Source organism: Hippoglossus hippoglossus, chromosome 9 (assembly GCF_009819705.1).
Source record: "Hippoglossus hippoglossus isolate fHipHip1 chromosome 9, fHipHip1.pri, whole genome shotgun sequence".
Classification (NCBI taxonomy): domain Eukaryota; kingdom Metazoa; phylum Chordata; class Actinopteri; order Pleuronectiformes; family Pleuronectidae; genus Hippoglossus; species Hippoglossus hippoglossus.
In genome coordinates, this window is record NC_047159.1 from 18,780,254 (window position 1) to 18,808,216 (window position 27,963).

The window sequence follows — 27,963 nt, forward strand, 5'->3', positions numbered from 1 at the left end:
ACCATGTTTGTCACAGATGAGGTCACACTGGACATTCCGGAGCTTGACCTACAGCCAGAGGTGGATGTGCTTCTTTCTAATCCAGAGATGGTGGAGAAGTTGGAGCAGTGTGTACTGAACTGGCACACTCAGATTACCATTGTTATTGAGGAGCAGCAAGACAAAAAGCCACAGGTTTGAGACTCCTCTTGTATTCTGATTTTCAACTCAGGCGGGTTTGGTGGTATCGAAGTTAAGAAACCTGAGGTCAAGACCAGAATTTACACGTGTAGTTGCTGCTGAAATGTTTAATATAATACCTACAGGATTAAATCCCTGTCAGCTCAAAATTAAATTATTAGGTCAAGGAAAATATATACCAATGTGAAATCAGTTTTTTATGCCTCTATATGAATTTTATTCTGTGTATTTGGGTTTGTCTTTTATCTGGAACCTGAGTCTGAATAATCAATGTCTTTCCTTTTTCCTCCAGGCACCGGGCCCTATGGCTGAGATAACTTTTTGGCAGGAGCGTGCCTCCATCCTGAGTGCTCTGTTCAAGCAGCTCAAACAGCCGATGGTAGAGAAAATCTTGGAGGTGATAACCAAAGCAGATGCAGGCATCGTTCAGACCCTGGAAGGAACAGTTGCTGATCTTAATAAATACCGTGTGGAGTCAGACGATAATTTACGTTTCCTCAGCACGCTGGAAAGACACTTCATGGTGAGCTGCACATTTTAGAAATATACTATTAAATTTTTTTTTTACATTGACAGTGTACTATCATTAATGGTAGTTACATTAAACACAATTGCCTAGAATGTTTTGAAATAAAAAAATATTGATGACAAAAATCTTCTATCCTCACCTTAACATTTTATCTTATTTTACCATTGTCTTTTGTAGAATCTGGCCTTTGGAGCAAATTTTGCTTTGATCCTAGAGACAATCCCTCATCTGATGGACAGCCTGAAAATTGTGTGGATAATCTCTTCCCACTATAACACAAATGAACGTATGGTCCCTCTGATGGAGCGTATTGCCTGGCAGCTGTGCGAACTTGTGTCTCAAGTAATTGATGTCAACACGTTGTTCAGGTATGTACGGATACGACTAAATTTACATGGAATCTTAGATACATTTTACAATACAATATTTCATAATTTCAATATCATTGAGATTTCAGGGAGAATCCTTTATTCAAATAGTTTGTTTATTAGTTGGAGTATAACAATGTGCTGTGCCCTGGACAGAGATAAGAGGGAAGTAGCCAAATCCAAGATGCGTGATGCTAAACAGGTTCTGGACCGATGGAAGTCGACCTACTTTGAGGTGCGCGCTGAAATTGAAGAATCTGCAAGAGATCCACGCTGGGAGTTTGACCGCAAGAGACTGTTTGAGAGGACTGATTACATGGCTTCCATCTGCCAGGATCTGAACAATGTTTTGCAGGTGAGTGAACATAAACTTTATAAATACTTACCCCTCACTCAGTAACTGAACGGCTGAATGTGTAAAAAGCGCCTTAGTTTTGATGGTTCTCCTGGATTTGTTTGGTGCAGGTTTTGGAGGAGTTCTATAACATCTTTGGTCCAGAGCTGAAAAATGTGACCGGTGACTACAAACGAATCGATGAACTGGTATGCGGAGTGGATGGTCTAGTTTTGCCCATTGAGGGGGTCAATTTTAATCCTTTCAACATGTGTAAGAAGAGCAGCTGGAAAACGATCATGAAAGACTTCGACACTACAGCTCATGTGAGTTTAGCATCTACTATGCAGAAGCCATGAAAATGTTCTGAGTCAAAGGTGTAATTAAACACAGCAGGATCAATGCACTTGTCATTTTGCACCAATAACATTGCATAATTTTCTGTATGCTGTCCCTTAGTTATCAAGCTGATTTACTTTTTGCATATGTCTGCACAGGCTATCGAGGGAGAGGCCATCAACTTTATTGATCAGTCTTTTAAGACACTTCGCTCTTCAGCTGCCGGCTTTGACATGCTCCTGAAATTCAAGCACATCCGCTCCAGAGAGGTCATCAGTAAACATTTGATGAGAAAGTTCAATGACATACTGGCTCAGTATTGCAAAGAGGTATTTTGCCATGAAGTTGTGATTGAATAACTTGCATGTGATAACATGTGATAATATCAGATCATTAGAAAGGAGGAACAGTTAGTCCATGCAGGTGTTGTGTAAAGTGACAAAACCAAAGAATGATTCAAACCTTAATTACCTGCAACGTTACACTGCATTGCAACAAACAAAATTTTGTTATTAACTATGGCATGTGTCTTATATACCTGTGATAGATCCAGGTTCAGTTTATTAATGAAAATAAAACCTGGAAGTTACAGTGCAACTAAAAATATACTATTGGTATAATTTCGAAGAGATTAATCAATGTCTGCCACATGCAGAGTGCCTAAGTCTTTTTGTCTTTGTTGTAGGTGGACAACATACATGAAATCTTTAAGGCAAACAAGGATAAACCACCGCTAAATATGGATGAGCCTCCTGTGGCAGGAGCCATCAGCTGGGTCCGATCTCTTTTGTACCGCATCAAACACACCATCCTTACCTTCCTGGAGGTGCCAGAGACGCGGGAGAGTAAGCAGAGCAAAGTGGTGAGTTACTTGACTGTTGCAAGGTGACAAACACCAAAATATTATTGAAACCCATCTTTGACTTTTGCTGCATTCTGCTCAGGCCAAGGACAAGTATGTGGAAATGGCAATGCAGTTCAGGGACTATGAGCTGAAGAAGTATGAGCACTGGCTGGCAGAGACGGAACACAGATTGCCATTGCTAATGAAAAAAGCCCTGTTGGTCATGATTACCTCTCCAAACCAAATCCCAGCCGAATTGGTATTTATCTCTCTCATCACTTTTGACTCATGCTCTGTATTTTGTAAAATACATATACACTAACGTCTCACACTCCTCGTTTCTAATTCTCACCGTTTGCTTTGATTTTTCTCATTCTCAGGCTGTCTCTAAGGATGTCCCCCCAAAGGAAGGAAGATTACAGAGGGATGTGCAATACCGTGTGAACTTTGCTCCAGAGCTCAGGGAAATCATTTCTGAGACAAAACACCTGGAGTTAATGGGCTTCTCTTTACCTAATCTAGCTCAAAATGTCACTCTACAGTGGCACACATTCTTCAGGTAACTTGAATGGCACTCAATGTAGTGCATACCTTACAGTCCCCTGTTGTGCAATAATGCATTAAACATGATACCATAAAATGGTGTGCCTTTCGGCATTCAATAAATTTGGTTATCAAAATAAAATATAAAATATAAATATTTTATTATTAATATTAAATAATAACTTTAATTGATTAAAGTTACCTCGGGGCACCACCCTTCAAAGGAAGGGAAAAGATAGCCAATTTATTGGTTAAGTCTCATAAAAGTACTAACTACAAATTTGGAACTCTGATTAACAATTAAATTAATAACTATAACCAAAATTACCATATAGATAGTTAGCTAAATTGAAGGATATGGAGTTCTTGACAGTGTAGAGGTTGGCAAAATTCACTTATGCAACATTAATGAAATAACATTTGTGAAAGGAAAACATTTATTATGAATATAATAAAGTATAAAAACACAAATTACTAACAGTGTACTTACTAAACAAAGATAGGTATGTGAGTATGCATGTGTGTGTGTGTCTGTGTGAGTCAGCGTGCTTCCAAAATGGCGGCTGGCCAAAGAGATAACACCCTTCCCCACCTATTGGAATGTTTACGACATGTAGAGATAATTAGGTGAAGAGACATGCGTGTGTCTGTGTATGTTGATTCCAAGTTAGAGAAAGAGTGTAGAGTGGATGCAACAAAAGACTGTGAAGAGCATAACAAACTAACATTACTTTCGAATCACTTATAACCAAAATATCACAACACAAATATTATATTATATATTATAAACATCCCACAGAATCGCATAAACAGTCTTGCTTAGCCTAGTATAATTATTAAGCCCAGTTGTGTTACCCGTCCTTGGAAAGGGAAAAGAGGTTGCTGTGCAGTTCGCAGTTCGGTGAAATCGTCTTGCTGGTGGTGTGGCTCCTGCCTTTGTGGGTCTGTTGAGCTGTGCAGCTCAGTTGCTGGTTGAAGTTCTCCTGCAGGACATCGCGTCGCTGCTAGGAGGTTGGTAGAGCTTGGATTGCGAGGAGGTTTCCTTGGTGAGATGAGCTGGAAGCTGCAACTCTCCTCCATGAAGTTGCAGGGAAAGAGCAGTGTGCTCCTCTTGAAGAGGTGGATGGAAAGAGGCTGGACAGCCTTCTCCCCTCGGAAGGATTGTAGAAAGAGAGAGAAGAAAGGGGGAACAGGCCTTATATTGGCCTGGTGACCTCACAGGTCATGGGGCCCAAAGTGACCAATAGGAGTTGAAACCTGTGTCCCTGGGGGGTTTTCACACCTCTGTGTGAAGTTGATGGCCCCTGGGAGACTGAGTCCTGGAGGGTCTGGTTTTCTCCAGGACAAAGGGACATGCGGCTTCAGGCTTTTGACGGCACATGTAGGCCAAACAAATACCAGGTCCCAACACCACTTAAATAAAGCAACACAATTGCTAGCACTCGTTGATAATAGTCTTCCTTTTTTTCATCAGGAGAAATTCACAAAAATGTTGAAAAAATCTCTCAAAAAGTGTGTGTGTGTACTCCAGAAGTTACTGGGTTCTTCCTTTGCCCATACCCACCCTTCCACCAAACTTAAGAAATAAGCTCAGTACTTGTTTGTGTAATCCTGGTAAAAGAAAGACAAACTCTCTGTAGCTGAGAGCAGAATTTATTTCCAAACAACAAAAACAATCAATTGCCTTTTTCATCCTTGTACCTAGGTATGTTGATGATCTGAAAAAAATTGTCAACTGCTACCACTCTGTGATGGACAGCCTGAGTGAGGCACAGTTCACCATGCTGGCTCAACAGATCAGAGAGGTCAAACAAGTGATGGATTTTGGGTGCAAAAGACTCAAGTGGAGTTCCTTGGGTACGTTTCATACAGAGCCTGAAATGTTTAATCCCTTTAATGCTTATTTATGCACACTTGTGGTCAGATGAAATGAATAATTCAGATGAACTGTGTTATTTGCTTTTAGGTGTTCCTGAATTCATCAAACAAGCTCTCCAGGCTGTCACTAAATTTGAGTCTGTTGTCAGTCAGATTCAGAACAATGAGAGAGACATTGATTCCAAGCTGCAGTCTATGGTGATGACTAACCTGCTAAAATGTCCAGTCCCAGATAAATCTAACAATTTGCCAGGTAAAAAAAACTGAATATTATCTTTTGATTAAAATAATTCAAACTTATTTTCATTGACATAATGCATGTTGTTTTTTTCCAAGGCATCAAGGAGTTCTGTGAACGTATTGAGCAAGAGCGAGTAAAAACTGTGCATTTGCTGAGTAGGAAGTATGCTGCCATTGGACCCCTCATCACTAAAACAGAACACTTGATCATGCAAAGCAGCAGTGGCAAAGCCACAAGTATGGCAGATTATTACACGCACTGGAAAGACAAAGTGTTCGACTCCCTTGTAAAGATGATGATGAGGTAAATACAAATAGTCAATGTTTTTGAAGTCATTATTTAGTGAGCAGTTTTTATCAATGCTCCTTTGAATTGCAGTACATTATCTCTCATCCCCTGTAACATCCCTCTTGATAACCTTCACATTCAGGAGCATTCAGGCCTTCAACATTGCACTGATGGGAAGTACCACCCTGTTCCAAATTGATGCCATCCTGTATGCCTCAAAGATCGTGTTGCAGCCCCAAAGCAAAATAATCCACACGATGATCATGCAAAGCATCAGAGACTGTGTAGAGAGCACCAAGGTGTGATCATCATGATTCTCTAGTGTGTCACGTTTTGATAAAAAAATAATTTGTGATGCTTTAATACTGACAGCTAAACTTAATTCTGGCCAAATTTTGTCTTTCAGCAATTTGTGCGTTGGATGCGCGGGACCTGCATTGAGTGTCCTCCGCAACGTGTGGAAGGTGAAGATGAACTGCTGACTTTTAGCTTCTACAGCGATGTGTGTCAGCATCCTCAGATAAATGAAAGTGCCATGACAGTCTCCCAGAATGTCCAGCAGCTGCTCCTCTCTATGGATCAGTACCTGAGCCACTGGAATCGCTATCGGCCTCTTTGGGAAAAGAAGAAAATCATGGTCAATGAAACATTTGCAGCAAGAAAACCCTCCTTTGTCATGTATGATGACAAGCTGCAGTTCCTTTCTCATATCAGTCAGGAGGTTATGTTGGAACCACTTTTTAAGACTGAGCACGTCATCCATCTAAACCTGGAGCCTCTGGTTCACACTGTGCAGAAGACTGTTGAGTCCAGGATCAGTTCACTTGGAAGCCAGCTCAACAATACTGCCAAAGAGGATCTCTTCAACTTGAGAGATGAACTCATGGTACTGAATTGCCCTTCACAGTCTATGCATGTGTTTTAGATGTAAATATTCTTTGATTTTGATGTCAGCAATCTTTATTGTTATTTTCTACAAAAGCAACTCTCTGCGAAGCTGAAACAAAGTCCTGAAACCTTTGAAGACCTGAAGTCTGTCCTTGCTACAATCTCAGGCATCAGGGACATGTCTCTGGAGGTCGAGCTGAGATTCAGGGATATCAAGGAAAGATACAGAACACTGGCAATGTACAAAGTGGAGGTACTGTATGTTAAATTATTATCCCCTAAAAACACAAGTGGTTTCCCTTGCTGAACGTCTCATACGCTATATTCTGTGCATAGGTTGGAGACGATGAACTTGAGCTGGAAGTCGGTATTGACCAGATGTGGAGTGACCTTTTTAAAGAATCCAGACAAGTGGATCGAAGTTTGGCAGATGTCAAGAAATCATTTACTCAGGTAAGACACATTCTACTTGAATAGAAAATTTAAATTAATAGAGATTTGCATGTATGGTTAACTTCCTATTTTTCTCCAAAGACTACAAAGGAGAAGATGGAAGAGTTTACACAGGACTTGTCCGTCTTTACTGAGAGCTTCAATATGCATGGTCCTCAAGCTGTGGGAGTTGATTTGGACAAAGGTACTTAAAGATTGCAGTTATAGTTTATATCAAGAAAAAACTATATAAATTGTTTGTTTGTGTGATTCCCCAGATTTATCTGAAGTGCAGGGTATTTACCCCAGTCTCTCCTTTTGTCCTTGCAGGATTGAGCGTTATGGTAATATATGAGGCAGAGCTTGCCAAGATATTGGGAGGACGCCAGGAGCTAACTAATGCTGAGAAGCTGTTGGACCTACCAATCACTGTATACCCAGAGGTTATCACCATGCAGAAGGATATGAAAGGCTTGAGACAAATATATGATGTGTATAAAGCTCAGAAGGTGGGATGTGTTGGCTTTTAGAAATTCAAGTTTCGTATTGGCTCACAATTCTGGTCAACATGTGTAAAATGTTTGTCCTGAAATCTTCCAGGATGCAAAGACAGAGTGGTCTCAGACCTTGTGGGTGGATTTAAACATCCAGCTGCTCCAGGAGGGCATTGAGGGTTTCATCAAAAACCTGATGCAGCTGCCCAAAGATGTGAGGGCGTTATCTGTGGCCTCTTTCCTCGAAGGACACATGAAGGAGTTCAGAGAGTCTCTGCCTCTTCTGCTGGATTTGAAGAATGAGGCCATCAGAGACAGGTCGGTCTTCAGAAAACAAACTGCCATTTGAAATATTGATGATATATTTTCACAGGATATAAACAAATGTGTTTTTATATTTCGGACCACAGACACTGGAAGGAACTGATGGAAAGGACCGGCACTAGCTTTGAGATGAACCCTGGCACTTTCACTTTGGAGAACATGTTTGCTATGGAGTTGCATAAACATGTAAATGTGATAGGTGACATTGTCACCTCTGCTGTGAAAGAGCTCAGTATTGAGAAGGTAATCATTTGTCTTGGTGAATGACTTCTAACAGTCAGGAGTCAGGGATCAGTTGTTATCAGTTTATCAGTAAAATCATTAAGACTTATTCTCCATCTGTTGTGTGTGTGCTTCCAGGGAGTGAAGGAGGTGGTGGAGACCTGGGAAAGCATGAAGTTCAGTGTTCTGCCCTATTTCAAAGGGACTGAGGAACGTGGGTCTATTCTGGGTGCAGTCGACGAGATCCTACTGAGTGTGGAAAACGATGCCATGAACTTACAGAGCATGGCAGGCAGCCGATTTGTTGGACACTTCCTTGGCACCATACAACAATGGGAAAAAGACCTGTCCCTCATTAGTGAGACCATAGAGGTCAGTGAGAGCGACCAAATCTGTCTTCACTCTTTAGCTAATACATAAAATTCCGACTCAAACAATATTTCTTTCACAGGTATTGTTGCTGGTACAACGGAAATGGATGTACCTGGAGAGCATATTCATTGGAGGAGATATTTGCTCGCAGTTACCCGAAGAAGCCAAGAAATTTGACAACATTGACAAAAAGTTTAAAGAAGTGAGTGTTGTCAGAATATTAGCCTGATGAAAGCACAGTAGTCTGTTACTAACCATCTCAAAATAATATGATTTTCTTCATTTCTTGTCTAGATAATGAGTGACACGGTGAAGAGCCCAAACATTAAACGGTGTTGCCTGGTTCCCAACCGGCTAACAGACCTGCAGGCCCTGAGTGAAGGTCTGGAGAGGTGCCAGAAGAGTCTCAGTGACTACCTGGACTCCAAGCGGAACGTGTTTCCTCGCTTCTTCTTCATCTCTGATGATGAACTGCTCAGCATTCTGGGGAGTAGTGACCATGCCTGTGTCCAGGAGCACATTATCAAGGTATTATCCTCAAGACACTTAACCTATTCTTTTTTTCAAAGTAGGAAGTAGAATAATGCTTTCCATGTGTGTGAAAGGCCTTCCTCAATTTTTCTTTTCTTTGGTCCACAAGATGTATGACAACATAGCATCCCTGCGGTTTGACGTGGACAGCCACGGTGAGACAGTGGCTGGAGCCCTGGTGTCTGCTGAGGGGGAGGTGATGGAGCTGAGGAAACCTGTCCCAGTGGAGGGCAGAGTGGAGGAATGGATGACAGGAGTACTACTGGAGATGAGGAGGACCAATAGACTGATTACAAAAGAAGCAATCTTCTACTACTGTGTAGACACGAGCAGGTGTGTGTATAGGAGACTGTGGCTCAGAAGGGTGGGTGAGATTTGGTTATCCCCTAATCAGAGGGTTTCAGGTTAGATCCCTGCCTCTTCCAGTCTGCATGTCCAGGTGTCCTTGGCTAAAACTCTGAAATCCCAATTTCCCCTGACAATGGCCTGCAGTGTGTGAATGGGATGTATGAATAATAGAGAAGAGCTGTATACTTAGAAAGCATAGAAGTAGTGTATTAATGTGTATTAGTTAAAGTCCATTTACCATTCTATTTACATTGTTGTGCTGTGATAAGTTCTGTGTGCGAATGACCTTCAGTGAATCTGTCATTCCCGTGTTTCTCAGGGTGGATTGGATGCTGCTGTACCAGGGCATGGTGGTGCTGGCTGTCAATCAAGTGTGGTGGACCTGGGAGGTAGAGGACGTCTTTAAAAATGTCAAGAAAGGAGAGAAGTGTGCACTGAAGAACTATGCAAAGAAAATGCACCAGCAGATTGACGAGCTCGTAACACGCATCACACAACCTATGAATAAAAATGACAGACGGAAGTTCAACTCTGTGCTCATCATCAACGTACATGCAAGAGACATTGTGGACAGCTTTGTTCTTAACAGGTAAACCTTTCCCACTTTTTACTTTATTTATTGTATATGACAATATAAATAATGTATTAATAAAAAAAATTCTTTACAGTATAATGGATGCAAAAGAGTTTGAGTGGGAAAGCCAGCTAAGATTCTACTGGGTGCAGGAACAAGACGACCTGTTTGTGCGTCAGTGCAGTGCTTCTTTCTCCTACGGGTACGAATACATGGGACTGAATGGTCGATTGGTTATAACCCCGCTGACAGACAGGATCTACCTCACCCTCACCCAGGTCTGAGAACTTCTGCATGTTTGTACCAACAAAACAAATAATATATAATGAACAAGCAGACATATGTAAATTGTTCTGTCAGCTGGTGTTTGACGCCAGGATGTCTGTGTGTGTTTGTGATGCAGGCTCTCTCCATGTACCTGGGTGGAGCTCCTGCTGGACCAGCTGGTACAGGGAAGACAGAGTCCACCAAAGATCTGGCCAAGGCTCTAGGTCTGCTCTGTGTGGTAACAAACTGTGGTGAGGGCATGGACTACATGGTAAGAAGCCACCACTTATCTAATGATATCTAATAAGTACATTTAACCTGTTCTGTGACAAAGGACAACAAATTGTTTACATTCTAATTTACCTTTAAGACATAGCTTTATACAAAATGATGAGCCAATATCTTAAATTATAAAACATACTCTCCTATTTATGTCTCATGTTAAAATGCAACCACACTCCCTGATTAATAGTGGGTATCTATAATGAGCAGACATGTGTTCTTATGCACTTCTCAGTGAGGTCTGGAAAAATACTGTTTAAATATAAACAAACCCACACATATATTATAATTTGTGACTCTTTAAATGTTTTCCTTCATCTCTGTCTTTGCATGCAGGCTGTGGGTAAGATCTTGTCTGGCCTTGCCCAGTGTGGAGCGTGGGGCTGCTTCGATGAGTTCAATCGTATCGATGCCTCTGTGTTGTCAGTCATCTCCTCCCAAATCCAGACCATCCGCAATGCTCTCATTCTTCACCTTAAAATATTTCATGTAAGGCTGTTGTAGCTACACAGAGCCAGTAATGCATTATTACATTTTTCCTATAAGTTTAAACATATAAGAGATTAGAGGGATTAATTTCACCACCTTCTTCTCACATTCTTCCTCTGCACATCAGTTTGAAGGGCAGGAGATCAGCCTGGATGGCCGCATGGGGATTTTCATCACCATGAACCCGGGTTATGCAGGACGCACAGAGCTGCCAGAATCAGTGAAAGCCCTCTTCAGGCCTGTGGTGGTCATTGTGCCTGACCTGCAGCTGATCTGTGAGATCATGCTCTTCTCTGAGGGCTTCCTAATGGCCAAGGTGATGGACACACACAAAAAACAAATTCTTACTATTTATGTGATACTCTCATCCTGAGTTATGTACAAAGTATTCCTCCAATGTAAGCAATGTTAATATAATGTAAAATATTTATATATGTGTTCTTGGGTAAATTGGATTTACAAGGATAATATATAATGAATTTCTGGAAAGATTCTTTGATACTTTGAAGCATAAATCAACATTTTTTCATCTACAGTAAACATAGATAAATCTTTAACTCTACACTATAATGGTTAACTGTTTACCTACACATGCACATTTCTTACAAGGATTTTATCTCTTCACTTTTTTCGATTCAGGTGCTGGCAAAGAAGATGACAGTACTGTATAAGTTGGCTCGTGAACAGCTTTCCAAGCAGTCTCATTATGACTTTGGTCTTCGAGCTCTGAAGTCTGTCCTAGTGATGGCAGGAGAGCTGAAGAGAGACTCGCCAGAAATCAATGAGGTAGAGACCAAAGACAATTTTATATTTCATTTTCATAGAGTGAAAAGAAAACTTCTACTTTGGATTTAAATTCATAATGAAAACAGGGAATTATTTGTAATTCTACAGGTATAGAATGATGTTTGACTGATGTTGGGAGAATGCTGGACATTTGTTTAGATTACCGACTGCAATATTTTTTTATGATATTTTATGACGAAGATTCCATGTCCACTCTGCAGGATGTGGTGTTGATGCGTGCTCTCCGGGACATGAACCTTCCAAAGTTTGTGTTTGAGGACGTGCCTCTTTTTCTCGGGCTGATCTCAGACCTGTTCCCTCAGCTGGATTGCCCTCGTGTTTGCTATCCCAGCTTGAACGACGCTGTGGAACACATTCTGCATGAAAGCAAATACGTCATAATGCCTAACCAGGTGTCTGATCTGAGTTTTATATTTAATTCTTTCAGATACACAAGTTAGACTTCTACATTTCAGTAACACATATTTGGTTCCAGCCTATGAGTTATTAGATGTCGTCATGCCCTATTCTTTATGCTTTCAGGTGGATAAAGTGGTGCAGATCTATGAGACAATGATGACGAGACACACTACTATGATTGTGGGACCAACGGGTGGAGGAAAATCAGTTGTCATCAGCACATTATGTCAAGCTCAGACCAAGTCAGTGTCAATTTACATCATCTACATTTGTGCCACCTTCCTGATATTTCATGTGGAAAATATCATGTTTTAACCTTTATTATATCTCATCACTAGACTGGGATTACAAACAAAGATGTATCCACTGAACCCTAAAGCCATGAGTGTCATTGAACTTTACGGTATTCTGGATCCTGAAACTCGAGACTGGACAGATGGGATCTTATCCAACATCTTTCGTGACATCAACAAACCCACTGACAAAGAAGAGCGAAGGTAAAAAACTGCTGATTAAGAAATGCACTTATTCATAATGATCTGATATTATTTTTTTCATGCATAAATTGAGGGAAGAGATAAGTCCTTCAACATAACAAACTGACATAACCTTTGACTCACAGGTACATCCTGTTTGACGGTGATGTGGATGCTCTGTGGGTCGAGAATATGAACTCAGTGATGGATGACAACAAGCTCCTCACGCTGGCCAATGGAGAACGGATCCGTTTACAGAATCACTGTGCTCTGCTCTTCGAGGTTTGTCTAAAATTCAAGACTGCTGTCAGCAGAGTACCTCTCCCAAATGTCAATGTTTAAATTATAAGAAAACTCTACCATTACAGGTGGGAGATTTGCAATACGCTTCCCCTGCTACTGTTTCCCGCTGTGGAATGGTTTATGTTGACCCTAAAAACCTGCGATACACCCCATACTGGCAGAGATGGCTGAACAACAGACCTGAAAAGGTTTGGGAACAAATTAGCACTATGTAATAATTTTACTTGTTTGAAATTTGATAAAATCTCACACTGTCCTTTTTTCTTTTCTAGGAACACAAAGTTTTAAACAAACTGTTTGAGAAATATGTGCACGGCTGTATTGAAATGATTGTGGATGGTATTGTTGATGGGAAACAAGGTCAGAAACTGAAGACTATTGTCCCACAGACAGATCTAAACATGGTGGGTTAATCTCCTTCTATCTCACTCCAGTACCTGTGTTGTAATTATACATAAATAATTGAATGAAGATCAGTATATTCACATCTTCAGACTACTTATATTGATTGTGCCTGTGTTGGTGGTATGTCCAGGTGACTCAGCTGTGCTTGACACTGGATGCACTGCTTGAGGGTGAAAACAGCAGTGGTGAAGTCCTGGAGTGTTACTTCCTGGAAGCTCTGTACTGCTCACTCGGGGCCACATTGCTGGAGAGTGGCAGGATCAAGTTTGATGAGTTAATCAAGACAATTTCCTGCTTAACTGTCGTACACGACGAGAAAACCCTGGCTGGACCTGGTGAGATCCCAGGTAAGAAGAAAGGATTTTTGTGTAGATGATTATGAAGTTAGCAGGCATCATCAAGATTATGAATTTAAATATACCCTTTTAGGAACCGTTTGATTGTGGGTTACATGTCTTATTTTATACGAGAAAACAGGGTTAAGAGTTGAGTACATATAATATGAGATTATACAAATATCCTTGCCTGTCATAAATGTCACTGTTGAAAGTCAATGGACATGATTGATTTATGGTTTTAGGTTCAATCAATCAATATGATGAAAGTAAAACTTTATGACAGATTTACTCTGCATTTGGGTTCTATTGTGTCCTATTATTAATAAGAAAATGTCTCCATCCATACAGGATACCTGCAGACTCTGTATGATTTCCATTTTGATGGCACACAGGAGAAGTGGGTTCCCTGGAGTTCCCTGGTCACCAAATACATTCACAACCCTGAAATGAAATTTTCTGATATACTAGGTAAAGATAAATTCTGAGGACAAATCAAGCTTCCAGCGTACGTGCATATTGATTTAAATTCCTCCACTTTGATTTCCTCCCTCTCCACCTTTGCTTTAGTGCCAACTGTCGACACCACGAGGGCCAGCTGGATCCTGGAACAGATGGTGAAAATAAAAAGGCCAGTGCTTCTGGTTGGCGAGTCTGGCACTTCTAAGACTGCCACCATTCATAACTTCCTCAAGAACCTCAGTTCAGACAAAAAGGTACGTTTGCTGTCCAACTTTTCATCCAATGTCATCATATTTGAGGTTAAACTCTTATCTTCCTTTCTGTTTCTAGATTACTCTGATCATCAACTTCTCATCCAGAACGACTTCAATGGACGTGCAGAGGAACCTAGAGGCCAGTGTGGAGAAAAGGACCAAAGAGATCTACGGGCCTCCTATGGGAAAGAGACTGCTGATCTTTATGGATGACATGAATATGCCAAAGGTTCCTGCTTTAAGCATTCAACCAAGTCTTTAACTCCTGTGCTTTGCAGAATGACAGCACTCTCATGATCAACATTATTCTAATACTCTATATGCTCATCCAGGTGGATAGTTATAACACACAGCAGCCAATCGCACTTCTGAAGCTGTTATTGGATCGAGGAGGCATGTATGACCGAGGGAAGGAGCTGAACTACAAACTCCTGAAAGACCTCGGCTTTGTTGCTTCCATGGGAAAAGCAGGAGGTGGGAGGAACGAGGTGGATCCTCGCTTCATCTCGCTCTTCAGTGTCTTCAGCATCCCCTTCCCTGCAGTGGAGTCACTCAACCTTATATACGCTTCTATTATCAAAGGCCACACCAGAGTAAGTCTCTCTTTTCCACATGAACATACAAAATCTGAATCTCAGTCATAAAAACATAATCACTCAAATTGAATAAACTTGATTTAATATTTTAGCCGTTTGAGGAGGCCATACAGAAGGTGTGTGATAAAGTCACGTTCTGCACACTGGAACTTTACAACAGCATCATCAAAAATTTGCCTCCCACTCCGTCCAAGTTCCACTACATCTTCAACCTGAGGGACCTGTCACGGGTCTACAATGGACTAACGCTCACCAAACCAGACAGGTCTGATCAAGAACATTCACTCACTTAACACTTAATAGATTACCACTTTGCACTAAAAGGGCTGTGTTTCAAAATGTCTGTGCTTTACAGGTTTTTGACTGTCACTCAGTTTGTGCGAGTCTGGAGGAACGAGTGCCTGAGAATCTTCCATGACAGACTCATTGATGAGACTGACAAAGCCTTGGTAATAATTGATAATATATCATAATTACTGAGTATAACGCGTGTAACTGTTCCTCCTGGTTTAAATTCTACTGTATAAAAATAGTGTAGTGTTTCATTTAATGTATCAAATGTGTGTTTTTGCTATCAGGTACAAGGCCACATAAAGAAGCTGGTTGAGGAGCATTTTATGTCCGATTTTGAGGTCGTAATCAAGGACCCAATTCTTTTTGGAGACTACAAGACAGCCCTCAGTGAGACTGAACCAAGAGTCTATGAGGATATTCATGACTATGATGCTTCAAAAGCCCTGTTTCAGGTATTGCCAAGTTGTAATAGCATACTACAACAGTACATTTTGACAGTTATTTGTCATTTACTCCCATATTTACCCTGAGAGCAGACAATTCACACAAACACAAACAAATTATTTTCACTCCTTTCTTCGTGTGTAAAAAAAAACTCAACAACACATGGATGGAGCTGATCGATCAAAGGTCAAGGACAAGGTCATCAAAATGGTTGCAAAAACATTTTTTGCGAGTTATCTCCACGGCAAGAAACCCAGGCATTGGGTCTCTGTAAGCGGAGATTGGCTCCAGCCCTTTGAGGGCTGACTGGTATAATTGATGGATGGATTGATGTACTGAAAGACCACTCTGTTTTTTTTCTCTGTCTCTGCAGGAAATTTTAGAGCAATACAATGAGAACAAGTCGAGGATGAATCTAGTACTGTTTGATGACGCTCTGGAACATCTGACCCGGGTGCACCGCATTATTCGTGTCGATTTAGGCCATGCACTGCTTGTCGGCGTGGGGGGCTCTGGCAAGCAGTCCCTCACCAAGCTTGCTGCTTTCACTGCTGGATGTGAGGTAGAAAAAATCTATGATGGGTGTGGTAAAGGCTGAATGATTCCTAATGATGGAGAGTTACACAGCAAAAAAACATATTTATCAACACCTACCCACCAATCGTTTTACACCACACAATAGGAGAAATGTACACAAGACATAAAAAGTCTAGTATTTCCATTCACTGCCATAAGAATGTCACATCTCAGTTCAGAATATTTATCTTAGTACTGTGATAGCTTCAGTGAAGCTTGAGAAAGTGTGGAAACAACAGTCGTCTATTTAATGCAGCTAAAAGAGAAACTCAATGGGAAGATTTGGGTTTGAAGGGTTAAGCAGCATTAAACTATATCTGTAAAGTAATCTGAAGCAGACCATAATAGAAATTTGCTTTCCCCAGGTATTTGAGATAATATTAAGCAGAGGATACAGTGAGTCAAACCTCCGTGAAGACCTGAAAACACTGTACTTGAAGCTCGGCATTGAAAATAAGAAGATAGTGTTCCTCTTTACTGATTCCCATGTTGCTGAGGAGGGCTTCTTGGAACTCATCAACAACATGCTGACTTCAGGTTGGTTGTCGCTCTTATGTCCTGGCTCACAGTACATTAGTCTTTCTTAAAAGCTTCATCTGTAGTACATTCTCTGTCCTAACAGGCATCGTTCCAGCATTGTTCCCTGATGATGAGAAGGATTCAATTGTCAACCAGCTTCGCGACGAGGCTCTTAAGATGGGAACAGGTCCTTCGAAAGAAAGTTTGTGGCAGTACTTTGTCAACAAGAGTGCCAACAACCTGCACATTGTTTTAGGCATGTCCCCAGTGGGAGACACCCTGAGGACACGCTGCAGGAACTTCCCAGGTGAAATATATTGTCAGTAATCTCTTAATTGTAATATAATTTCTGATTTTATTTCGCCAACTATATTTACCTTTCTTTCTCAGGACTGATGAACAACACTGTGATAGACTGGTTCCTGCCATGGCCTCCACAGGCATTACTTGCAGTTGCTCAGTCTTTCCTTGGTGTGTAATAATACTCACATCTTTTTAAAAATGCATTTGTTGTGGATATATTTATTTTCAGTCTTTTCAGACACTTTTTTTTTCTTTCTACAGGTGAGAGTCCCATGATTCCTCAGGCGCACTCTGCAGACGTGATAGATCATGTATGCATGGTCCATTCTTCTGTGGGTGACTACAGCAAGCTGTTCCTGCAGAAACTCAGGCGTAGTAACTACGTTACTCCAAAGAACTACCTGGACTTCATTAACACCTACTCTAAACTCTTGGAGGAAAACGACCAGTATATCCTGGGTGAGAGGATGGAATACGTCAAACAATTTGTTCCTCATGTGCATGTTTGTGATCATTTGAGAGACTTTTATTTTGTTAACTTTTTCTCTCCATTTTAGGTCAGTGCAAGCACTTAGAGGGAGGTCTGGATAAACTAAAAGAGGCCAGTGAGCAGCTAGCTGAGCTGAATGTCAAGCTAGCAGTGCAGAAGGTTGTCCTTGCTGAGAAGTCAATAGCTTGTGAAACCCTGCTGAATGAGATCGTCACTAACACCACTGTAGGTCAGTGACTGACTGCATCTCTTATCTCGTGGTTTGAACAGAACAACAGTGCATTGTAAGCTACCAAAAGTAGAAACAGCTGGTACAAACCACTTATCAATAACTTCTCCTTTTAGCTGAGGAGAAAAAGAAGTTGGCAGAAGACAAAGCCGAAGAGATTGAAGAGCAGAACAAAGTGATCGCTGTTGAGAAGAAAGAAGCTGAAAGTTCCCTTGCTGAAGCTCTGCCAGCGTTAGCGGCGGCCCGCAACGCCCTTCAGGACCTCGAAAAATCTGATGTCACAGAGATCAGGTAAACTCCCCTCCTTGGTTTCATTCTACAGAGGAAAAAGCTACCAATAATCATAAATGAATAGAAAGACAATGACCTCTGTAACTCATACTAAAACTTTGTGAAGAAGATAGATGATAACCCAAAATATGCTGTACAGGGAGTTGATTATTATTCTAGGATCTTTAATTGCAGACTAATCAATTTTGCAAAACATATCTGACAAGAAATGTACACCATCTATTTATATCTCTTTTTGTCTGCCCTTCTCACTGGTTCCTCGTGCAGATCTTTTGCCAAGCCTCCCAAACAGGTGCAGATGGTTTGTGAGTGCATCTTGGTGCTGCGTGGCCACAAGGAGATCAGTTGGCAAGCAGCTAAGGGGATGATGTCAGAGGCTAACTTCCTGCGTTCACTGATGGAGATGGACTGTGATTCCATCAGTAACGGTCAGGTTAGGACTGTTAAAGGTAAGTCAGTTTCATGATCAATGGAAAACTACCCTAAAAACAAATGCAAATAATAACAAATACTCGTGACTTTTTGCGACATCTTTGTCATTTTGTTTGACCAGGCTTCCTGAAGAACCTCCATACGACCCTTGAGGAGATGCAGGCTATCAGTAGAGCTGGCTCAGGAATGCTCAAGTTTGTTGAGGCCATCATGGGTTTCTGTGAGGTTGCCAGGGAGATAAAACCTAAGAGAGAGAAGGTAATGCGAAGTTTGAAACGGGTATTCCATCATGCTCCATAAGGAGGAACACAGTAATCTGTAAACAGTGGTTCTTCCATTACTTTTCTAGGTGGCACTTCTAGAGAAGAACTTCTTTCAGAGTAAGAAGGAGCTGGAAAGCATTCAGAGTGAGCTCAGCAATATCCAGAAAGAGTTGCAGGCTCTGGGAGATAAGTATCAAGCTGCTATTGAGGAGAAACAGCTGCTTCAGGAGGAGGCTGAAGTCATGGAGAGGAGGCTGATATCAGCTGACAAACTCATCACCGGCCTGAGCTCTGAGAATGAACGGTGAGACTGTAAAAGAGGCAACAAAGGAAGTTACATCACTTGCCTCTATGAGACTAACTTAGCCTGCTAAGAGTTGCTTATCTGGTTCTTTCAAATGTCCCTCTCACTATATCTTTGTATCTCTACCTATCTCTCTTTACAACCCACTCTTCTCTACTATCCCCACTCAGGTGGACACAAGATTTGGAGGAGTTGAAGCAGAGGCGCGTGCGTCTCCTTGGCGACTGTCTGATCTCTGCTGCTTTCCTGAGCTATGAAGGGGCCTTCAGCTGGGACTTCAGGAATGAGATGGTTTACCAAGTATGGGTTAAGGATGTGGAAGAGAGAGGCATCCCCTTGAGCCAGCCTTTCAAAGTGGAAAGCCTTCTTACTGATGAAGTAGAAATCAGCAGGTGACAATTAGATTGTGTGCTCAGGTTTTGCAACTTGAAACTTGAATTGTTTTGGGGTGTATTTGTCTTTATTTTAACTATACTTGACTCCAACTACCGGTGCTGTGGGTTTAAGTGTATAGGTTTCATATAAACCCTTTATGCTACTGCAGATGGGGATCTGAGGGCTTGCCTCCAGATGAGCTGTCAGTGCAGAATGGGATCCTCACAACCAGAGGGAGCCGATTTCCCATGTGTATTGATCCTCAACAGCAAGCCCTCTCCTGGATCAAGAAGAAAGAAGAAAACAACAAACTCAAGGTACAAAAGATTTACTGCAAATAGAAGTTTTGTCTTATTACTACTGACAAGTCCCTGAGGGACTGCTTTAGACAGGTTTCCACAGCTGACAGCCCCAGAGTCAGCATTTTGGAAAGAATCCCAGCATGTGGTCCTGACACTGTGATCATATTTTCCCCAGATCTCATCTTTTAATGATCCAGACTTCCTGAAGCAGCTAGAGATGGCCGTCAAATATGGTTTCCCATTCCTTTTCCAAGATGTGGACGAGTACATTGACCCTGTGATTGACAATGTCCTGGAGAAGAATGTCAAAGGAGCAGAGGGCAGACAGGTCATCATGCTGGGTGACAAGGAGGTGGACTATGATCCCAACTTTAAACTTTATCTCAACACCAAACTGGCAAACCCCAAATATAACCCATCAGTGTTTGGAAAAGCTATGGTCATTAACTATACTGGTAAGATCCTTTGGCATTGTAACCATAGTTTTTGTCTGTAAGATGTGAACAGCAGGTATGAAAGTCCCTTGTTCTGTCTGTGTTTCATGTAGTGACCCTGAAGGGTCTGGAGGACCAGCTGCTGAGTGTTATCATGGGCTTTGAGAAGAAGGAGCTGGAGGAGCAGCGTGAGAGTTTGATCCAGGAAACGAGCAACAATAAGAAGCTGCTGAAGAACCTTGGGGACTCCCTGCTCAGAGAGCTGGCCTTGTGTACAGGCAACATACTGGATAACACTGAGCTGGTTTCCACACTGGAGAAAACAAAGTCAAAAGCCAGTGAGGTCAGTTCGGCTGCAGCAAACAATGGAATGAAGAACAGCAAATTCACTGAGTTCATTCATCTTATTTAATTTCTTTATTTGATGTTGTGATTATCAGGTATTTGAGAAACTCAAGTTGGCTGTGAAGACATCTGTGGACGTTGATAAACTCAGAGACGGCTACCGACCAGCTGCCAAGCGTGGTGCTATCCTGTTCTTTGTGCTGACAGAAATGGCTCTGGTGAACAGCATGTACCAGTACTCTCTGGCCTCCTACCTGGAACTGTTTGACTTTTCACTTCGCAAATCTCTGCCAGACTCTGTCCTGCCCCGAAGACTGAAGAACATCATAAACACTCTGACATACAGTGTTTATAACTATGGCTGCACAGGTAAAGTAATTGGAAATGATACAAAATTACAGAAACAATTGATAAAGCATACGGTTTGTTATTATTTTATAACCTGAACTGACCGCATATCCTTAGGTCTGTTCGAGAGACACAAGCTGCTATTTTCCTTCAACATGACCATCAAGATCGAACAGGCAGAAGGGAGAGCACTGCAGGAAGAGCTGGAGTTCTTCATCAAGGGTGAGATATCCAGAGAAGTTGAACTCAGATGCACAAAAATGTGTATGCACCCAATGTTCAAAGACAATGTTTTGACGTTTTTCCACCTCCTGTGTAAAGGTAATCTATCCCTGGAAAAGAGCAACTGCAAAAAGCCCTGTGACTGGCTCCAAGACCAGGGCTGGGAAGACATCGTGAAACTCGCAGAGCTCTTTCCTGAACAGTTTGGTTCTCTGCCTGATGACGTGGAGAAAAAATCTGCTGACTGGAAGTCTGTAAGTGAACATAGTGACACAGGTCTTACTGCGGGTGTTTTGATTAATTGGTTACGTGTTTAAAACTCGTTCTTTTTTCCCCCACCTCAGTGGTATGACTTGGATGGACCAGAACAGGCTCCGTTCCCTATGAAATATCAGGAGAACCTGTCAGCCTTTCAGAAGCTGCTGTTGCTGCGCTGCTTCCGTGTTGACAGAGTCTACAGGGCTGTGACCGACTATGTCACTGTCACTATGGGCAAGAAGTGAGTCTGTTTCTCTCTCTCTCTGTATAAACACACACACAGTATATATGTGTCTATATACGTATATACATTGTATGTTTATACACCACAATTACATCACTGTGGTTGCGGCTGACCAGGCACAATTATTTTATGAAGTTAACAGAACATGTGATTATTTTAACAGAAAGACTTATCAAGAGTTTCCACATGTTATCTTGTGTTTCTGCTCAGGTATGTTCAGCCGCCTGTGATCAACTTTGATGCAATCTATGAACAGAGTACACCTTCCTCCCCCATTATCTTCACCCTGAGTCCTGGCTCTGACCCAGCCGGTGACCTCATGAAACTAGCTGACAGGTCAGGCTTTGGAGGCAGCAAGTTCAAGTTCCTTGCTATGGGCCAAGGCCAAGAGAAGGTACTGAATCACTCTTTTACATATCACTGCTATGAAACAGTGGCCAAATTAAATATGTATATGGAGTAGTCCCAATAAGAAAGTATAGAAAGTAAAGATGTTGAGGGTAATCGTCTTCTGTTCCTCTAACAAAGGTTGCACTGCAGCTGCTGGAGAATGCAGCCTCCCGTGGTCAGTGGCTGATGCTACAGAATTGCCACCTGCTGGTGAAATGGCTGAAGGATCTAGAGAAGTCCCTAGAGAGGATCACCAAGCCCAATCCCAACTTCCGTTTGTGGATCACCACCAACCCCATTCAGGATTTCCCCATTGGCATACTGCAAAAGTCACTAAAGGTAAAACTAAAGTGTCCCTTTGCCTTCAGTAGTGTTTTCTTCAGAGTGTTTGAAGACGGTGGAGTTAACTTCTAGGGATCTAATAGTTGGCCCCAGGATTTTCACATATAGGCGCTGAATTTAAATAGTTTTACTCTATGTAATGGGAAAGACACTGATTTTCTATACAGCAATAGCGATACTCTCCTTTAACCTGTTTTATTTGAACAAATAGACACGTAAATAATATTTTTTTAAAGGAAACGTCACTAGGAACATATTAGTTGTCAATATAGATATTTTTGTATAAAGAGTTTTAAAGCTGTATATGAGATCACATAATTTGTTCAAAATGCTGTTCTCATGGTACATCTAATCCAGAAAATACTATAATTAAAGAGACAGATTTCAAAGAGGAATCACTGTGTTTACATGTAATTTAATGATGCATGTAGGTGGTGACGGAGCCTCCCAATGGACTCAAGCTCAACTTGAGAGCCACGTACTCCAAAATCTCCCATGAGACCTTGACCGAATGCCCACACCCTGCCTTCCGTAGCTTGTTGTATGTGCTGGCCTTCTTCCATGCTGTGGTGCAAGAGAGACGCAAGTACGGGAAGATTGGCTGGAACGTCTCCTACGAATTCAACGATTCTGATTTCTTTGTAAGTGCCACAGATTAATTTACAATGTGCTGGAAAAAATTGATTTGTTAATATTACTTTTTTGTTTGTTTCTGCTTAAGTGATATCATTCTATTAACATTGTAACTTTGCTCAACAGGTGTGTATGGAGATCCTGAATACCTACCTGACCAAGTCTCACAACCAGGGAGACAGCAACATTCCCTGGGGAAGTCTTAAATACCTCATTGGGGAGGTTAGTCTAAATGACTTTTGTTTTAATAGATTGTATCTGTATCATCCTGCTAGCTGATGCTGTAAGTTCAATATGCGTGTGTAATCTTTTATAGGTCATGTATGGTGGACGAGCCATAGATAGCTTTGACCGCAGGATCCTGAGCGTGTACATGGATGAGTACCTTGGAGATTTCCTCTTCTACACCTTCCGCCGCTTCCACTTCTTTGAAAACAAAGATGTGGATTACAAGATCCCTCCAAACGGACCCAAGACAATATATGTTGGTCAGTTGTTATTTTCACTTTATTTCATTCCCTTACTTTAAGGTGAAGTGAATATTGTGCCACCACTCACAGATTACACTGTTGTGTTACAGATGAGATTGAGACGCTGCCATTGGCAAATACGCCAGAGGTGTTGGGCCTTCATTCTAATGCAGAGATAGGATACTACACACAAGCAGCTAAAGACATGTGGACCCACCTAATATACCTGCAGCCTCAGACGGGTATTGTATGATTTGGCATCTGTCATCTCTCTCGTCTCTTAATTGATTCAAGGAGAAGATTTTTTTCTCAACTCAACATCCAACTCTGAGTCCCTTGTCATAACATCAATTATTTTTCAGAAGAAGTTGTTCCATACTGTTAAAGGCTGTTTGCTGTCTCTCTTACTGTCTTTACTCACTCTCGTATGCCTCAGGTGAATCTGGTGGAGGCATCAGTCGGGATCAATACATCAGCCAGGTGGCCCAGGACATTCAGAGTAAGCTTCCACAATTATTCGACATGGACGTGATTCGTAAAAAGATTGGCACGGACATTTCCCCGACGTCAGTGGTGCTGCTTCAGGAACTAGAACGCTTCAACAAACTGGTGGTCCGCATGCAGCGGTCCCTGGCTGAGCTGCAGAGGGTGAGACAAGATGTGTAGAACACAAACAGACAGGTGTTGAATCATTGTGCTTCACACAGGTTAGTATTTGCTCTAATTCGCTTCTGTCCCACAGGCTTTGGCTGGCGAGGTGGGTATGAGCAGTGAGTTGGAGGAAGTCGCTCAGTCCCTTTTTAATGGACACATTCCTGCCATGTGGAAGAAGTTGGCACCTGATACACTCAAGTCACTTGGCAACTGGATGAGCCACTTCAAGAGGCGTTATGAACAGTACAGCCACTGGGTGAGGATCCGACACTCCCTATTACAGATAATCTCTTACATGTAGCTTTCTGTGTGGAACTCGAATGGCACTCAGTCGAGCACCTTACTCCACCATGGCCCAACAGTCCCCTTAAATTCAATCAAGATGCACCAAATTGCACAGACTCATAGATATCAATCACCTGATTTTTTACAAGAAGATCTATGAATTATTTCTGGGGAAAACAGTAAAACTGTCAAAAAAGGTGAAAAAACAAATCCTTGATCTGCACCAAATTTCAGTGGGTTCTTTCCTGACCAATACCGCATCCTTTCACCAATTTTTGTGGTAAACCATCCAGTTGTTTTTGCATAATCCTACTACAAAAAAAATCAACTAATGAAATCATAACCTCATTTGAAGTGATAAAAACTGAATATTTAAGGAACAAGTTGAGAATAGTTATTTAAGTCAAATTGTGTCTTTGTGTCCATCAGGTGGATGAGGGAGAGCCCAAGGTAATGTGGCTATCAGGACTTCATATCCCAGAGTCCTACCTGACTGCCATGGTCCAAGCTTCATGCAGGACAAATGGTTGGCCTCTGGATCTTTCCACCCTGTACACACAAGTGACTCAGTACCGCAGCGAGGAAGAAGTCAGTGACAGATCTGGACAAGGTAATGAAATTACTTTTATCCTTTTGCAGCGTGATTAGAATTGAGTTAAGACCGATCCCCTTTTTCCCTGCAGGCTGTTTTGTGTCCGGCCTGTATCTGGAGGGAGCAGACTGGGACATGGAGAAGGGCTGCCTGGTGAGGAGTAAACCAAAGGTTCTGGTTGCTGAACTGCCCATTCTCAAAGTCATACCCATAGAGGCACGCCAACTCAGGTTACAGGTGTGGACCACAGGAACTTCTCGATCCATTCTAAACTTTTTTGATAATTTCTCGAAAAGTTGTGATTATTTTTTGTATGTTTCTTCACCACAGGATACACTACGAACACCAGTGTACACCACGTCCTTGCGGAGGAATGCGATGGGTGTGGGGTTGGTTTTTGAGGCGGACCTGTTCACCACCATTGACATCTCCCGATGGGTGCTCCAGGGTGTCTGTTTATACCTCAATGCAGACTAAAGGCAGGACACAGCCTCACTGAGCTTCCAACAGTTGATTTTTTGTATTAATTCATACGGTTATTTGAAAACGAAATATTTCGAGTTATTGCCTTTTTCAAACCTTTCATTATCTCCTCACTAGATGGCAGCATACAACAGTACTTAGCTTCCCACTCTGGGCAGTAGCTCTAGGGATTTGTCTTTGGCGTTAATGGGCTAAGTGTCAGTTTTCTACAGTGAGTCTGGATTTTTCAGGTCTAAACGTCTTCTATTGTTTGGTTAAGAATAAATGTTTTCAACTCTGTTCAATCACATTTGATTTTTCTCTTTCTACAGAAAATCTTTCATAATTCTGTCCATTGTTTGAAAGGACAGCCGAGGCTGAACATTTCAGCTGAGGTTGTATGGGAAACATAAGCTTCTGCCTACAGTGGAAAATACAACACGAGCAAAGGTTGCTAAAGTTTTCCACTTTGCCCAAGTAGCTTTTTCAAGTCTTCTCTGCAGAATAGGTAGCAGATCTAGTGCAGCACTGAGTAACAGAGGCTGCTGAGGTCAGCATGTTAAAGCAGGTGATGTTTATTCTAAAAAACTAATCAGACAGCCTCTGGAGAACTGGTGTGGCATAACGTCGACAACATATATCATGTAGCCTGAGTCGTGCAGCTGTAAACAGGGATCTGCAGGTTTGACTAAACAACCAGCAACATGAAAATATGTTAAATTTACTCAAGTCTCTTTCTTAAAGGTCGCTGCCCTCATTTGAGATCATCATCATGCTTCTCATTACAGTATTGTGCAGGCCAAAAGAGCCCAGTGGTAGAGTAGTAGCATGACAATCATAAAGAGTGAGGATTGCAGCATGTTTACAACCAAACACAGCAGGGGGTGACTTATGTTCCCCTGCTGAAAAGAGGGAAAGTGGTGTGTTGCTTAAGTCACTACCACTTTATATGAGTGAACAGATCACTAAACTACACAGACAATAGGCAATGCTGCTCTTTTTGTCTGAACTATAAAAGGGAAGGGACTCATGGAAGTAGGAGAGAAAGGAGAGACATGAGGGGAGAAAGAAATCCTCTCAATGGAACCAACCCCGTCTCCCTCCTCCAGAGGTCAAATTATTTTCAGCTGCTTGTGGGATTTACATGAACCCTACACTGCTCCAGTTCCTGCTCTGCACCGAACGGCCTCATAAAATGCCAAGGGTGCCCTGAAACAAAAAACTCTGGCACATCTTTTTCCACACCCACCCCCCAAATCCTAGTTTCCTTTTATTGTGATTGAGAGCAGGTGGGCTCACTCAGTCATACATTTGCTAACCCCCCCCCATTCACCAAGTGAGGTGGCGATTTTGTGCCAGTCTGAATGTTAACATCTCTCACCAGCTGAGAACCTCACCAGCCAACCAGTTCTCTCTGCAGTCCACAGCATCACAGCTGGTGAAACCTGCAGCTCAGCTCGTGGGCCCTGAGAGCTGTAGTCATCCCCAAACCACAGATCAACATGTTGGGCCTGAGTTCTCAGCTGCAGGGCCAGATATTTAGTTTGGAGCAGGAGCAGCTCTGTGGTTAATGAATGCAAACCTACATGTCCCCAATGCACAGGTAGAGAGAGGTCACTGTAACCTGACACTTAGAGATGGATGATGGATGGATGGATGAATGGGTGGATAGAAGGATGGATGGGTAGATAGATGGATAGATTTGTTTTATATCCTCTCATGTTAAAAAGCAGTTCCTCATCTCGGGCTCAGTTCCAGGGATTTCATAAGAACCTCTGAGAAGCTGCAGCTCATAATTCGTTTAGAACAAATGCCGTGCGTAACGTGCCGTCGCCTTAAGCGCGCATTGTCCTCAGCGAGAGGTAGAAACTGGGGAGGGTGGAAAAAAGGAGAGAAGACCCAGCAGGCTGCGCTTTTCAAAGGACCCGAGGAGACTATAAAAGTGGTGTCATGCCCGCTGCTGCAGAGGCTCGGCTCGTTACGCGCTCACAGAGACGGAGGCAGGCAGAGCAGGGAGAGGAGGACGCACACGCACACTCACACACTCACTGTGCGCAAGCTTTACAAACTGCAGATCTGTGTTAGGCGAACGGGAGGCGGGGGTTTCAGGGGTGGCATTTTCCTCTGGCGCACTCAGGATTTAACCAAAGCTAATTTTTACGCACGAACTAGTGCCAGAAATCGTGTTTCAACTTAACTGCGCGTTTGCCTCTGTGGTGAATAGGATGCGTGTCTTCTCCTGCCGACCCGGTGCTGTTTGACAGATTCCCCCCGAGAGCTGGATCCGTTCACCGGTCTGTTTTCTCACCGGGGGAAGTTGGGCTCGTCATAGAAAAAACTTTTTTTCTTCTGGCCGTTTGGCCGTGGATGCCACGGGAATGGGACCGCGCCAACGGGAGAGCGTGTCCGCGCTTTGCAGGAAAAGTTTGCTGTGCACGGTGCTGCTGCTCTGGCTCAGCGCGGCCGTGGACGGGACCTGGAAGACGGGACTTTACAAGACCTACTCAGCAGCCTCCCACACCTCCGTCTACCAGAAAAGGTAAAGAAAGCATCCAGTCATCGTACTGCCATATACCTACACACTGCTTTGTATGTTAATCCTGACTCGTGTCCTGTTACATGCACACAAACCGTCTTTATTGCTTCTTTATGTTTTTA

At 42.2% G+C, this 27,963-nt stretch overlaps 2 protein-coding genes across 4 annotated transcripts in view; both read left to right on the forward strand.

Moving 5' to 3' along the window:
* Positions 1-3: 3 nt before the first annotated feature.
* On the forward strand, positions 4-25,610 carry LOC117767712 (dynein heavy chain 10, axonemal-like). The gene is made up of 73 exons (XM_034595537.1): positions 4-174; positions 473-703; positions 887-1,077; positions 1,234-1,432; positions 1,543-1,737; positions 1,909-2,079; positions 2,436-2,612; positions 2,695-2,853; positions 2,975-3,153; positions 4,843-4,994; positions 5,104-5,268; positions 5,352-5,559; positions 5,687-5,843; positions 5,951-6,430; positions 6,527-6,685; positions 6,769-6,885; positions 6,967-7,069; positions 7,195-7,373; positions 7,465-7,676; positions 7,769-7,925; positions 8,043-8,276; positions 8,356-8,478; positions 8,571-8,804; positions 8,917-9,140; positions 9,475-9,744; positions 9,824-10,007; positions 10,133-10,267; positions 10,615-10,767; positions 10,895-11,083; positions 11,407-11,553; positions 11,775-11,966; positions 12,097-12,215; positions 12,312-12,470; positions 12,596-12,731; positions 12,818-12,940; positions 13,025-13,156; positions 13,288-13,504; positions 13,844-13,963; positions 14,063-14,208; positions 14,285-14,437; positions 14,541-14,801; positions 14,897-15,069; positions 15,160-15,253; positions 15,383-15,550; positions 15,916-16,104; positions 16,484-16,655; positions 16,741-16,944; positions 17,028-17,108; positions 17,202-17,399; positions 17,498-17,659; positions 17,776-17,950; positions 18,218-18,399; positions 18,504-18,640; positions 18,732-18,949; positions 19,120-19,341; positions 19,494-19,641; positions 19,802-20,081; positions 20,174-20,403; positions 20,501-20,774; positions 20,871-20,975; positions 21,075-21,229; positions 21,320-21,474; positions 21,688-21,871; positions 22,006-22,206; positions 22,641-22,850; positions 22,969-23,064; positions 23,159-23,330; positions 23,423-23,554; positions 23,749-23,960; positions 24,055-24,222; positions 24,681-24,861; positions 24,935-25,080; positions 25,174-25,610. The coding sequence occupies exons 1-73, from the start codon at positions 4-6 to the stop codon at positions 25,318-25,320; spliced, it is 12,984 nt and encodes a 4,327-aa protein (XP_034451428.1). The 3' UTR covers positions 25,321-25,610.
* Positions 25,611-27,100: 1,490 nt separating this feature from the next.
* emid1 (EMI domain containing 1) overlaps positions 27,101-27,963 on the forward strand; it is a 51,660-nt gene continuing 50,797 nt past the window's right edge. Inside the window, exon 1 of one of the 3 annotated variants that reach the window (XM_034595050.1) lies at positions 27,101-27,844. In XM_034595050.1, coding sequence (XP_034450941.1) covers positions 27,684-27,844 — 161 coding nt within the window. In that variant the 5' untranslated portion in view covers positions 27,101-27,683. The remainder of the gene's footprint in view (positions 27,845-27,963) is intronic. The other 2 variants (XM_034595049.1, XM_034595051.1) reach the window with 2 other exon arrangements.

What these genes read in the sequence shown, in the direction of transcription:
- LOC117767712 (XM_034595537.1), top strand. Translation starts at nt 4, where the DNA reads ATGTTTGTCACAGATGAGGTCACACTGGACATTCCGGAGCTTGACCTA. An exon ending in AGTTGCTCAGTCTTTCCTTG is followed by an intron (nt 17,109 to 17,201) that starts GTGTGTAATAAT and finishes TTCTTTCTACAG; the next exon opens with GTGAGAGTCCCATGATTCCT. An exon ending in AAACGACCAGTATATCCTGG is followed by an intron (nt 17,400 to 17,497) that starts GTGAGAGGATGG and finishes TCTCCATTTTAG; the next exon opens with GTCAGTGCAAGCACTTAGAG.